Raw genomic sequence first — 14,824 nt, forward strand, 5'->3', positions numbered from 1 at the left:
GAGTTAGTACATGTGAAGTACCTGGTTTGCAGGAAGATCTCTCTACATGTTAACCGGGGTTGTGATTGGGCCACTTCCAGAATTATTCATCTTCCCAGGGAACTTTTAATGGAATAAAAATGTATAATAATCACCTATTTACAACTGGAGAAATTGAGGCAGGTGTCGTATCTACTGGTATGTGAGAGAGAAGTACAATTTGACCCAAAATTCAGCCAGTCATTTCCCAGTTAACATCACCATCCTGCCTCTGAGGATATACTTCTATACTTCTGAGGCTTTTTGAAGATTTACTTGTAAGCATCACACTTAGAATCTAGCCCAGAATTTATTCTGAGGGACAAAGCTTAGTTACCTTTATTTGAATAAAAAAGGGACCTACGGGGAGTTGCAAAAATTAATAAGGAAAGTTTAGAAAATGCTTGGGTGGAAAAGCATCCTCTTTCAACCCTGGGTTAAATACAGTTGATCCCCATAGATTGTTCCCAATGTGCACTGAGACAGAAAAATCAATAACAAATTCAACAGAGCAGACAGAGCCATTTTTATGTAGTCATTAGAAAAGCCTTTACTGCAAACCAAGAAGTTCTAAATTTGTCAGCCCCTCCCAACATCTCTACTTATTGCTCATTCTGTAGCTACTTTCAGAAAGCTAAGTCTGAACTATTGCTCAGCTGAGCCCTAGAGAGTGACAAAGACAAATTAATGGGATCCGTGTGTGCCAAAATAAAGTATGGACCCTGTCACCACCAATATATGTTACGTCCATTAAGGTCATTTTTAATGAACTGAACTTTTCATTGGAAAGCGTTGCCAAACTTGTTGAATTAAAGGAAAGAAACCTTTACAAAATTGCAAAATAAACCAATTTTACTCCATATGAAGGAAAAAAAATGGTCATGGAAAGTATTCTGAGTTTACAATATTTTAGATTTGTATCAAAATCAGGGGAAATGATATGCATTAAAAACTCCATTCTGGTATTAAGTTGAGAACTGAAAATGCACTAATAGCATTGTAAGCTATAATGGCATATTAGTCCCTGGGACATGGCTTTTTAAATAATCAGACTGGCCTCAAGGAAAACCCAACTTTTAAATTAACGTTCTGTGTGCACAAGTCAGAAAAGCAATAGGAGAGAAAGATGGTCTGAAACAAATGTATCCTCACGTTTTATTTGTGAACAGAGTGATTTGGCTCCATTTGAATCTGCTACATACAGTTAGTGGCCTATCTTTTCTTTTTTCCCAAAACACTGTGTATACTAAGTTTTAAAAAGTGGACAGAAAAATAGGAGCTCTCTCTGGGTTCCCCTAACGTAAGAACAACTCCAAAATGCTTCAGACCCTTTACTGGAGTAGCTGCTTGTATGATAAGGCAGTGTGAGATCAGAGCTATGTATAAATCACTGAAGGCAGCCTCTGGCTCAAAGCTGCCCCAAAATCCTTTTCTTCTATAAAAGAGTATTTTTATTGAGATTAAATGGAAGTGTGATACACACAGAATTTAAACATTCCTCAAGCTACATGATAACCTAATATCCCATCAAGATGAAATGAGGCCAGCATCTACTGCCTTGAGTACAGCCATAAGAAATATAAAATGAAGAAGCCCACTACTAAATTTGGGCACAATAGCTTTTTTAAAAAGACTGAAAGAAACTCCTACAACAGGAAAAAATTTTTGTTTTCTTATGCCGATACCCGGAACTAAGAGGTATGATTTAATTTCTCTGAGTTTCAAGACTGTTGCCTCTTTAGCTTGCTTTCAGTCTTTGGACCCAAGAACAAACCAAGTCACTCATAATGTCAACACTCACCATTCTATTTACCTGTCCATTTACTCATTATAAACATATATATTTACTGAGCATCTATTACATGAAGTTCTGACTTCACAGAAGTTTGATCTAGTGATGGACATAGTTATTACATAAAGATTCACACTTGATTTTCAGAGGCTGGTAACTGCTATGGGTAAATGAAGAGGTGATCTAAGAGAGTCTAACAGGAGCTCCAGCAGGTGTGGGGTTCAAGGAAGTCTTCTCTGAGAAGACACATGTCAATTGAGTCCTGAAGGATGAGTGGGAGTTATTACAAACTGAGAGAAAGAAGGAGAGTCATCCATGGGGGTGACGCACCTGCCAAAACCTTGAGTCAGGAAAGAATTACACACATTTAAGGAAGAGAAGGAAGACTAGTGTGGCTGGAGGCTAGTAACCAGGGGGGAAAGAGCAGGAAATGAAGATGGAGAATGGCATAATGTAACCTTGACAAGGAGTTTGGCTTTTCTTCTGGTATTCTGGGAAAAAATTAAAAGCTTTACAACTACAAGGTGAAGAATGGCTTAGTAAGGTCTAACAGAGAAAGAAAACATATCAGTGGCTGTTGTGGTGGTCCAGCAGAAAGGTAGTGGCTTCAGTGATCATGGCTTATGCGGTCACCTGACATTCAATATGGTGACACATGGATTCTGGAGTCAACTGCCATGATTTGAATCTGACATTTATTTAGCAGTATGGCATTCAAAATCTCTGTGCCTCAACTTTATCATCTAGAATTTGGGATGAAAAGAGTACTGTCAAAATATAATTTTCAAAAAGGAAAAACTATGACCCATATAAATACAAAATGAGCACATGCCAGAATTTGTACTGAATTCATGAATTATCAAGAGAACCAGTAAGATGTTAAAACTTATTCATACCAGAACTGGATATAGAAAAGTGTCTATTTTCTACCAGACAGTAATCCTTGGCACTTATATGAACAGAAAAAAAAAAAAATTTCCATCACTATGGACTGGAAACATTTGTATCATCACCAGCCCTCTACAAGGAAACTTGTGTCTGGCCAAAGACAAACAAAGACTTACACTTCTATAGAGTTAATTAGACAGCCTGCCACCCCGAAAGTCTGTTAGACAATGTCAGCATTCCACTGAAAGGACCAGTGATCTCTTTTGCCCATTTCAGAACATTCCTGACAGTATCCATCTCCTAACAATATTATAATGAGTTAATATATATGAAGGGCTTAAAAAACATCAGTAAACATTAGCTATTGTTGTTGTTGTTGTTGTTGTTGTTGTTGTTTTATCAAGGTGGCTGTAGTGATGATGGAGAGAAGTAAAGGAATTTCAGATACATTTTTGAGCGAGAATTGATAGACTTGGGGAATCATTTGGAAGAGAGGAGTCGGGGAAAGTGAGGGGTCAGGAACAACTCCTAAATGTCCTTGAGCATTTGGATGGCCAGTAGAATCATGTGCTGTGACAGAGGAGACACTGGGAGAGGAATAAGATACTGAAGAGGGAAATCAGGAGTTCCATTTTGGACATTTTAGGTTGGAGATGCTTTTGAAATATCAAAGTAAAAATGTCAATTGGGAGAGAGAGCAATGAACGGTGGTTACGAGCATACAACCTACTGGCTGTGTGAATGACTTATACTTCAATTTCATCACCCATGTATTAATTACTAAATGAAGCTAGTAATAGTTCTTATCTGGTTGTCATTAGGATTTAACAGCTTTTATTCATAAAGCACTTGGAGCAGTGTCTGGCACATAAGAAGCACTATATAATTTTTTGATAAATAGATTAATTATATTAAATTAATGTTTACTCCTTTCAAAGAGTCAAATGGCTCCCTAGCCCAAAACTTACCAAAAAAAGAAATTGGGTATAAAGCTCCGAAAAAAAAAGTCTAGAATAGAGATGATATACTTCAAAATACTTAGAATAGAGATGAAATACTTCTAAATACTTAGAAGTTGCTCACATGCTGGTGGTGTGTGAAACCAAGAATCACCAAACACATCACCAAACTGAGCTCCAAGGCACTAAGTGCTTAGAGTTTAAGGAGAGGAGGACCTAAAAAGGAGACAGAAGGAACTGACCAGAAAAGAAAAGAAAGCCAAGCGTTTGCTGTCATGCAAGTCAAGAGGATAAAGTCACTCAAGAAAGAAGGCATGGTCAACTGCCTTGGGGGCCACTGGGAAGAAGGTAGTTGAGGATGCATTTGTTGGGAAGAGCCAACACTGTAGGGCCCGTATTCTCAGAAACTGATTATTACCTGTCTTTCTGCTGGCTTTTCTCTTACTATTAAAGTAGAACAAACTCCTGATGGTCAACAAGATCCATCCGTTAGTAAGACTCTTCCTCATATCTTGTCTGGAACCATATCGAGAAAGATAGGTCAGAACTGCAAGCCAGCTTTAACAGAGTCTTTGAGTATGAGGTTGTGGGCCTGGAGAGAGCCCGTTAGGCCCTGACTCATTGGAACTCTGATACCCCCAGCATTTCCTTCTAGTATAAAAAGTCTCTTTCAAAGGAGAGTGTGCCCTTCGATGCAGTCAGGCTTTCTTCTCCCACTTCTAGTGCTGAGCATTTCTGCAAGAAAGTCATTGAGGCGTTTGTGCGGAGGCCAGCTGCCTCTCAAAGAACCCAAAAGGGCATCATTATCATGAGAAAATCAAGTCTGCTTCTTGGAAAATTCCACTAAATATAGCTCTCCCAGTACTGCCTTAGTCTGTTTGAAATTGGGTCCTTCCTTTGTATTTATTTATTTACTTGTTACTGCTTAGTGGCATCAGACAGGGCAGTCACAGAATTTTTTTTTTTTCAGATAGGCATATTGGTGGCTGATTAAAAATTCTCATTTTGTTTTGTTATTTAAATCTCTGGGATCGGTCTATACTTGGTTATGCTACTGAAGTGCCTTATAGTGATGAAAACCTGTCACAACCCAGGTATGATGCTTAAGAATTAGAGGAACATTATGAAAATAAGTGGTGCTATCAGATGTTTTGTGGAATGGTGTCCTGGACACCTTTGAGAAATTGTGCTTGGAGACTTTAATATGAGTTGCATAACTAGCATGAATTATTTGCAACTCCAGAGAGTTGTAAGCTAACAAAAGCAGTTGAGAAATATTTTCATAATTCCATATTCAGGTCAAGTATCCTTGACTAAAGATCTTTCACAATGTTAGATTGTTATTTATTTGGAATGATTTAGGTGTGGTTCTAAGTGAATGGAGAGGCATATTTTGGATAAGTATTCTCCCAGAACTTTATTGCTCTCCCTATATTTTTAAAGAATCACTTTAAGGTTGTCTTGGAATTGTGGGTTTTACAATTAATTCCAAAATCCCTAAAGGGAGAGTCACCCTCCCTTTGTAGCATTCCAAAGGTTTTTGTTTGTTTCCCTATTTTGGATGGTTTTGAAAAAAATCTTTTAATTTCTTGAGAGACACTAAATAACTAAAAAGTTTACATGAGGTCTTTTGATCTCATGTAAAATTGAGACAGATGAAAGAAAATGTTTCATTTTCCAAGTTTCTGTCCCACCCAAAAGCAATTTCTTTTGCTTGTGTTTCTAAATGGCTCTTCGGATGCCAAAATGCCTAGCTTTGGTCCAGGAAACTACACCTTCTCCTAAAGGTTTCACTCCATTAATGTTGCAAGAGTTGCTCAGAACCAGGAGAAGAACCAACTTTTCAAAACTAAAGAAAAAGAATAAAGAAGATTTCATTAAAAATAGATGAGGCATTATGGAATAACAGCATCATTACCAATAAAGTTTGGGGACTTTTTTTGTCCCTAAATGATATACTTATATAAAAGACTCCGATTAATTTGGGCTAGAATTACTTATACAGTATTTTATTTTTCCAGTATCCTATTTTCCAGATCCATCTGTGGCCACTAGTTAAATGATAAAATTTTAGAAAGGGAAAAAACCATGATTCTCATGCATATATAAAATGAACATCTGTTCAAGCTTTTGTTTACCTCATTAATTAGTGAGGGAACCAGGAAGATGTTACAACCAATTCAAGGGAAATTTCAAAGAATTATATGTATTTAGGTAAATAAGAGGCTAGAGTGAATGTACAAATAGACGTAAAATGGGTCTGCTCACAGGACAACAATCAATTGCATTCCACTAGGTGCAATTAATCTGCAATTCTGTGGGCAAGAATCATTCTCATCATCCGTTTTCTCTAACTGGTAGAGTGGTAAAATAGCAATGAAAGATTGCCATAGCTTGGAAGGATGCACTTGACAGGACACCCAGTCACCTCCTGGGTCTGTGTTAAAGTTGTCTATAATTTTTCCTACACCATTCAGTTCATTCCCTCCTCTCTCCTCCCCCTAAATGCCATCACTCTCATACACAAACATACAGCAAAAGAAAGAGGGAAAAGAAATCCACAAAGCCCATCAGACGTCTGGCTGAAATTTAATAAGCTGGAAAACTAAACCAAAATTAAGTATTTTTCATGTGATTTTCTGCAAGTTTCAGTTTGCATTTTGAAACTAGAGAATGAAGTGAGGCTAGTAGTAGCATTACAATAACACCCCTATGAAGCCATTCTTATTTTGTACAATGCTGATGATTTGTTTTTTAGATGACTGTATATGAGAAAGGAGAGGAAACTAAGAGGAGAAAAGATAAAGTTAGAAATCTCAGAGGTGCTGGCTGGCTCAGTGAGTAGAGCATGTGACTCTTGATCTTGGAGTTGTGAGTTCAAGCCCCACACTGGGCATAGAGCCTACTTAAAAAAAAAAAGTTATCAACCACGTGTGCATAAAACTAGAGCTTAACTCTGGCTAAGCTCTGCAGTGATTAGTTAACACAAGATTAGTTAACCAAGACTGAACAGTTTCTGTTTAGCACTATATTAATCAAGTGATTGTTTTTATTCTTTTAGTGCATGCTCTGACATCAGAATAGCCACATAGAAACTGAACCACCTTGGGATTTTACAGGTGCACTTGATTATCGCGGTTTTCTGTTTCCTAAAAGGTACTATGGTAATAACTCTCATTAAAGGATAAGCTTTTTGTTAGCTATATCAACAATTAGTCTTGCAAACTGAGAACCAGACAGAAGCAGAAATCCTCTATTTACCAGGTTTCATTTTGAATTTCCCAAAGCAGGGAAGACTAAATGCCGAAATCCTATCGGTATTCCCTGAAGTTCGAGCCCATCTTTGAAAGAACTCAAGCATCTAGCCATTCTGCAACAGTGCTGCTAACAAAAAGAACTTTCAAAGGACCCTAATTAAACTTCAATAGTAATTTTTTATTGAACATTTGAAATTAAAACCATTAAAAATGATTTAAAAAAAAACACCTATTGACTGCATTTTAAAGGTCCCACTTGAAGGATTCTAGCTAAGCAAGTACTATTCAGACCAGGTGTCCTCAACCTTACATTTAGACCTCCTACTTCAGTTGCCTGCCCTCTCACCGACCTTGCTTCTTCCCACTTGTGGCCAGAAAGCTCAAGATAGTAAACACAGCATTGGGAGATCTAGGAATGTGGGGGAAAGTTTCAAATGAAAACCAGTTCTATTCACTTGGCCATTCGCTCTATTAGATATTTTTCTTTTGAAATATAATCTCCTGCCTTCAGCAAGAGAGAATATATTATATCACACAGTGTGTGCACGAGAGAAATTGAGATGACTGCCAGAAGACAGCACCGCTTAAAAGCCAAATCGTTTTTAATTGGTGTGAACTTGATGAAGACCTAAGGGTAGTGGGTTGGGAGATTAGCCAGAAAGGCTATTTGACATTTGATAAGACTCTCACTTGGGAGACATAAAATGGATGTTTATTGTTTTTGCTGTTAACCCTAAAGGCCCAGAAAACCAAATACAGACAAACGCCCGCTCATATGCCCATGCCCACACACACACACGCACACACACACACACACACACACACACGCACACACACATTTATTTTCATTTGGATGCTGCTTCAAAATAAACAAGGTTCAAACATTGCAATGAGTTCATGAGGTTCCAGTAATGCACCCTTTCTACTTTGTGTGCTTGTCGTCTATCTTCCTGGTCCTGGAATGAGACCAAACACAAAGCGATTCACGTTATAGGCAAGGAGAGCTAAGGGTTTGGTTTGCGCATCACCTATATTCTAGGTTTCATCTGGGTCTCATTTTGGAGGATAAAACATAAATCGATTTAACTGCTCGTCATTCTTATAAACTCATATATGTGGAAAAGATAGGAACTAAGACTCAAAACAAGTTGGAAGATTATTTATGAATCTTGGTGTGTTTGGTTTATCTCCACTTAAGGTCCTATCGCAGGAGTTGGGAAACTACAGCCCACAGTCCAAATTCAGACCTTTCTGCTACCACCCTCCCTCTAGTTTTTGTAAATATAGTTTTATTGGAACACAGCCACACCCATCTGCTTCCATATTGTCTCTGGCTGCTTTCGCAGCATGTTGACAGAGTTGAGTAGTTGCAATAACAAAGACCCACAAACATGGCCCACAAAATCTAAACTATTTTCTATCTGGCCCCTTCCAGAAAAAGCTAGCTGATCCTTGTTGTCTTGTAATGGTCTCTGAAGATGTTATAGGTAACAGAACAATAACTCTTAATGCATAGGAAAAGCTAATAGGGTACAGTTCTTTTTGCGATCGTGTCATCTTTCTTATTTGACAATAAAATTCAGCACATTATTAAATAGGAAGCATTATTCACACACCATTGTCAGAGTTGGAGGGCTTTTCATTTGCTTTTGGGTTTTCCTTATAAACAAAATAGTTCAGTGTGTGTTTTCCTTCATGTCTGCACCTGGCTTGTAACATTCAATGTTTGTGTATTTGTTGTCACTTTTGTTCCAAGAGCCAGACAGATATATGTGTAATAAGAGGGTTAAAATTATTTTGACTGTGATTTGGGGTTTTACAGTCTTAAAAAGCTCCTACAGGTATCATTACTCAAAGAAAAGGAGACTTTCTAATTTTTTAGGATACTGCTTTTCCCTCATGTTCTCTAGGTGCCAGAAGACGGATCAAGAATTCAAAAATAAGAGAGGGAGGTGACATTGTGATGAGAACTTCTTGGGAATAATTCTGAGTGGGTCTTTCTCCCTCATCCACCTTTCTGACAAGGTTGTATGTGACCTTCATTCTCTCCTAAGCTCTTCCGTGGCTCAGACACCATGAGCTGCTGGGGGTCAGGGGAGTCTGGTTCTCCTGGCCAGCTCCATGCACAGCTCAGGCTCAGTCCCAAGAAACATTTTGGTTCTGATCCTTCCAATTTGAAAACTTGGACTGGTTTCCTGCTAGAATTTCTATTTCCCTAAACTAGATAGGAACCATTTGCACTCACTAGGATTTAATGCTATAACCTTCTTATCAGTTCTTTCGTCTCCTGCCAAAGTCAAAGTTAGGGGACCAGGTTTGCATGCCTCCTCAGCACGACTCTCTGTGAAAAAGCAGTAGGATCCTGGAAAAATAAAAAAATATTTATTCCAAAGTTCTTTTTCCAGATTATTATACTAACTTTCTGAAAACGTTAGTGGTTCCTTCTGGGCTTTTTTCCCTAGGTCCTTCTCAAGGTCATTGCCGTTATGGGCCATTGTTGATTAGTGGGAGGGAAAGTCTTTTTTTTGGAATTTGATGTTGTCCTACATTGTAGAGAAACTCAGAGAAAAACCAAATTCTCACTAGTGTGGTTTCTCTCAGGGGGTGGGGGCAGGGAGGCTGCCGTCCCACAAACTTGTGTGAATTCAGGATCTCTCGTTTACTGTGACATGTCTGTGGATTTAAATTTGTAGCACGGCTTTTCACTATGATATAAAAAGAATTGTAGTCCAGACTAATTCAAAGAATGTGTGAGGAACAAGACTTTGCTCCATTCTTGGAAACTTACAAAAAAAGAACCTCTTTCTATATATAAATAAATCTTGGGACGCACATTGAGCAGAAAAGCAAAGAAAGTTACAGAATATGAGATCCAGACTTAAAAAAAACAAAAACAAAAAAAAAAAACCCACCTCCTTAAATATCGCCAAGGGCTTATTTTGTGATAGTTTTAGGATCCGTATTAGTCTACTATAAGAATAGCCAGCATCTTTCAGAAGGCACAAGTGCTGGGATTTAGAGAGAGTGAAGAAACCACCAATTCCTGCTCTGAAGAGCTACCGCTGTGGGTGCAAAGCAGGGAGAAAGCAGGTGGTCTGTGGTTGGAATGTCTTACAGCTGGGAGTTCATATGACACTTACAAAAAAACCAATCCAGAAACCCGTGGCAAATGAGCTCATGAACTAGACCGAAGCACCCATCACAGGACAGGGTAGCAGAGCCCCGAACGGCGCTGGGCAGGGGCGGCAGGTGGGATGCAGCCCTCCACAACCCCCAGGGTCTCCTGCCTGGGGCTCTTCATGCTGTCCTCTTGTTTGCTTGCTGACTGCAGGTTCATCCCGGAAGCCTGGTCAGCCTGCACGGTTACCTGTGGTGTGGGGACCCAGGTGCGAATGGTGAGGTGCCAGGTGCTCCTGTCTTTCTCCCAGTCCGTGGCTGACCTGCCTGTTGATGAATGTGAGGGGCCCAAGCCAGCATCCCAGCGTGCCTGTTATGCAGGACCATGCAACGGGGAAGCTCCTGAGTTTAACCCAGAAGAGACAGATGGCCTGTTCGGTGGCCTGCAGGATTTCGACGAGCTGTATGACTGGGAGTATGAGGGCTTCACCAAGTGCTCCGAGTCCTGTGGAGGAGGTAAGAAGGGGGGACTCTGGCTCACATCCCCACCATCATCTTGTCTTTTTTCTTTATCTTCTCTCCCTGCAGGAGACTGTGTCACATGACCGCCTCTAGTCCAGGAATGATAAGCAGGGGGAGGAGGGGAGGAAGCCATCCTAAATGGAAAGCATACTGAATGAAACACAGATGTATTTCTCTTTGGGCTTGAGTGGCGCTCAGACTGTCGGCTGTGAGTGGCCAACACAACTCATGCTTTTACTTTCAGTTGTCGTTCTGATGTTTTGCAATATATCCTAGGGTATCTGACTGAGAAACACAGTTGACACTAACCTGGCAATGCTCTCAACATTCAGTTTTATTTATCTATGTCCTTGCTTTAGTGCATGTGGTATGGACCAAGGCCCAAGATGACAAAACATTCTACTCTTCCCCAGAATAGGTTAGAGCCCCCGCCCCCCTCGCTTTACTCAGCAGATTTTCCAAAGCAGTACCTCTTTACAAAGGGAAAAGGATGTATAAAGGGCACATAACAGTGTGCTTACCTGGAACAGGAAAGGACTTTAAAGTCTGACCCCACCGCCATTTTGCAGATGAGAAAATGAAGGTCCGAAGAAGCTGGGTTCACTTGCAATCACACAGCTAGTGAGTGACAGCTGGGATTAGGCCTGCTAATTATTTATTTCCCTGTCCAAAGTCTTTCCAGCATACCTCACTGCTTTAAGCACTTAGAGAATTCCTGAAGCTTTCCCCCTTACGATTATCATTTAACTAACATTACATGCTTCCATGTATATTGACCTGATTCTCTTAGGGATATTTCATAGCCATAACAACAGGTTCAGTGATTCTTTATTTCAGGTGTTATAGATGGTGTTGTGAGGGAAGAGGAGGGCAGTTAAACCACCAATGAAATTCTTCAAGTTTATGATCTTTCTTACACAATAGAACATACATTAGATCCATAAAGCCACTGTCTCCCATGTCGGCTCCCAAGAGAGATTTTGAGAGGTGAGGAAAATACTGTCTAATTTCCTTGCCAAATTTCTCTCAGTGGCTAGCAGTAACCCCCTTTGGCACCTATGGTTCTGTATTGCTAGCAAAGTTTCTCAACCGGTATAAAAAAGTATTAAAATTATTTTCCAGGGGCACCTGAGTGGCTCAGTCGGTTAAGCGTCCGACTTCAGCTCAGGTCATGATCTCACGGTTCATGAGTTCTAGCCCCGCGTCGGGCTCTGGGCTGACAGCTCAGAGCCTGGAGCCCGCTTCAGATTCGGTGTCTCCCTCTGTCTGCCCCTCTGCTGCTTGCACTCTGTCTCTCGCATTGTCTCAAAAATAAACAAACATTTAAAAAAATTTTTTTAATAAAATTATTTTCCAAAACTGGCTTCTAAACCATGGCATTTTGGAAACCCTTTTAAAAAGGCGTCTTATCGTTAGTGAGAATGAATGTACAAGTACTTGTGCCCAAAATGTTCACATGCAGTTGAAAAGGAATACTAGTGGAACAAGTACATACTAGCAAAGAATCCATTTTCTCCATCAGATCTTTTAGCAAGCATTTAATAGTGTTGAGCTTGAGGTTCTTGTTTGTTTCCAAGTCTTCCAGTTTCAAACTGAAATTGTTAAGTGTCTTAATGGAGGGCCCTGTTATTTTAAAACCTAAAATCTTCCTTCTGATTCTGGAAGAATTTCCTGGAATGCAGCTAATCTCTGTCCTTGTGTTCTTCTCCACACACATTGAGGGCATCTTTTCTTCTATGCCTACCAAGGGAGAAGTGTTAAATAAGCCTCAGTGATCTCTGAGCCCCAGCAGGAGCTGAGAAGTCAGGTGGAAAGACCACAACCCATAGGCACAACTGCTTCTTTCCATATAACAAGTGACTCAAGAGTTCAGAAGGGGTGTGTTTATCCCCAATTTCCATCATCACCTGAAAGGAACCATCGTTATCCCTAGTCTAAAATGAATTTGCTTTGGAAATTTTTTTTTTACTTATGGTCTCTCAGTTCTGGTTCTCAGTTACAAGTCAAGCCTGGAACTTTATGAGCAGATGGAAAAAATAGATGCAGTAATGGAATAATAAATAACCAGATACCTTTATCTAACCATTCTGCTGATCAACCAGTGGTATAAAACTCAAAGTGTAGAGAGCATGTGGAGTGGTTTTAATTTCAAATGTTTTCAGAAGATACTGATTTGGAAATAAGATTTGGGGGTTTGATATACAATTGATCTCTGCCTGTAGGAACAGAGCGTCTTTGTATAACATAAATTGTGCATCCTTTATAGCCAAGGCAGGGTAAAGTTACTGAAATGTCTTATGTCTTTAACTGTCAACAACTGTGCACGCTTACCTACACTTATGTAACTGTGCCAAGGTAATATATTTACACCTAAAATGGTAGAGTTGAAAATTCCAAAGTGGTGAAAATATGGTTGGGTTATATGGTCCATATGATGCCCATATGCACTAAAAAATCATTTCACTATATGGGACATGTATATTTTGAAGTCAGTGCTTGGCAGTAACATTGTGCTACTTTGATCTTTCACCGAAATATAACCCACAAGGTTATATATATTTTTAATCATTCTTGCTGAAGCCTACCAAAAATGTGCAGGATTAACAGGTAACTTTTAAATCAATTTTGGGTTATAAGGCTGGTCAGTGTATTTTATTGTCTTCCCTATCTCAAGAGCTAAAACTGGATAGATACAGAAGGAACCTTTCACCTAGCAGAGGTAGCAGCCAGAAGGAACTAGTTAGTAATTTAGGCTATGGTTGGTGGCTGTGTTTCCCCAAGCTGTCATCAAAGATCACGTAACAATTATGCTCTTCTGGGAGATATGAACACTGAAAATCCCATTTTCTGGAAGATTGAAAGTTAGCCTAACCTGTTCAGATATGTGTCCTGCGTCCCACTATCATCTCCTTGTTATATTTTAATTTCCCACATGTGAACTAATAGGTGTGGTCAAGGAGAGTGGCTTTGAACCTGAACAGCTTTATTACATTGAACTCCTAGACGGTAAAATCAACGTTAAAACCTAGCTGAGGGAAAACTTGAAATTTACTTGGGCAAGAATGAAAGGTGAAGTCTTATACCTGCCACTCCCCTTCCTTACGAGTCCTCTCTCCTTTGTTTCTGTCAAGAAAGGAAAACTCAGAATCGTGAAGTTGTGTGCTGAAACATGTGTTCTGTGTTGGTTCAAAATGTCCTTCTAAGTGCATATATTAGCCTATTAGGAAAGAGCACACATTTGTTGAGCCAACTTCTCACATCTTGGCCAACTCCGCTGGGCCAAGTATGCTGTGACCTCACAGGTGAGGTTTTCACATGCCCTCCCTCCTGTGACTTCCCACGCTCCCCATTCCAGGGCAGCTCCCTCCCTCCATGTGCCTTCCCCCAGGCGGCCCTCTCCCACCTCCCCTTGGCCTACACAGCACTGTGCTCACAATGCCCTGCCCTTGAGGCATTTCCTGCATCACACCACAAAAATGTATTGTGTGTTGACCACAGGGCTGGTCCCAGATACTCCTTAAAATGACAGAGCTCTGTCCTTAGTTTCCCTCAGCACCCAAGGCCCCACCTAAGAATGCCAGTAAATGGCCCCTATGGCTAGGGACATTTAACACAGTGCCGCTGAGGCCTCTTGTTTCGTTTTATGATAAGTTAGATTCGAATTTGGTAACTCAGGAATGCTGCTTAATCTCAGCACTTAACCACCTCCCAGGTGATACTTATCTGGAGCTAAGGTTTATTGGTTTGGGGTAATGAAAATTTGTGTTCCACACGCATATCTAAGAGGACAATACTGACGTCCTTTTAGAACTGTTAGCCCTTGAGACCCTTGTTCTTTGCAGTGATAGAAGGACTTCAGTGGTATAAACTAGGAGTTCGTGAAGGAGAAACAGAGCCCACCATCCACACAGCTCCACACCTAAAGCCCTTCCAACTGGGGGAAGTGGTAGGACCTGGGGTCACTTCCTGCTGATGTCATCGACTCAATTCCATAAAGTATTCAGTAGCCGGAAAAAGCGAAAATGTATTTTAGAGTGACGTTTAGAATCTCTTGAATATTAACAGGTACCCACATGAATTGAAAGCCTAATTTCTTTTTTTTTCTTTTTTTTTAACGTTTATTTATTTTTGAGAGACAGAGACAGTGTGAGCAGGGGAAGGGCAGAGAAAGAGGGAGACACAGAATCTGAAGCAGGTGCCGGGCTCTGATCTGTCAGCACAGAGCCCGACATGGGGCTTGAACTCAAGGACCGCGAGATCATGACCTGAGC

General features: G+C 40.1%; 1 protein-coding gene across 1 annotated transcript in view; it reads left to right on the forward strand.

Moving 5' to 3' along the window:
• The window catches only part of ADAMTSL1 (ADAMTS like 1), an 878,428-nt gene that overhangs the window by 687,884 nt on the left and 175,720 nt on the right, over window positions 1-14,824 (forward strand). Inside the window, exon 15 of the mRNA XM_047098171.1 lies at window positions 10,246-10,547. Coding sequence (XP_046954127.1) covers window positions 10,246-10,547 — 302 coding nt within the window. The remainder of the gene's footprint in view (window positions 1-10,245; window positions 10,548-14,824) is intronic.

Source organism: Lynx rufus, unplaced genomic scaffold (genome assembly GCF_022079265.1).
Source record: "Lynx rufus isolate CCGP_SWC_20201006 ecotype Redwood Valley unplaced genomic scaffold, mLynRuf1.p SCAF_10, whole genome shotgun sequence".
In the NCBI taxonomy this organism is placed as follows: domain Eukaryota; kingdom Metazoa; phylum Chordata; class Mammalia; order Carnivora; family Felidae; genus Lynx; species Lynx rufus.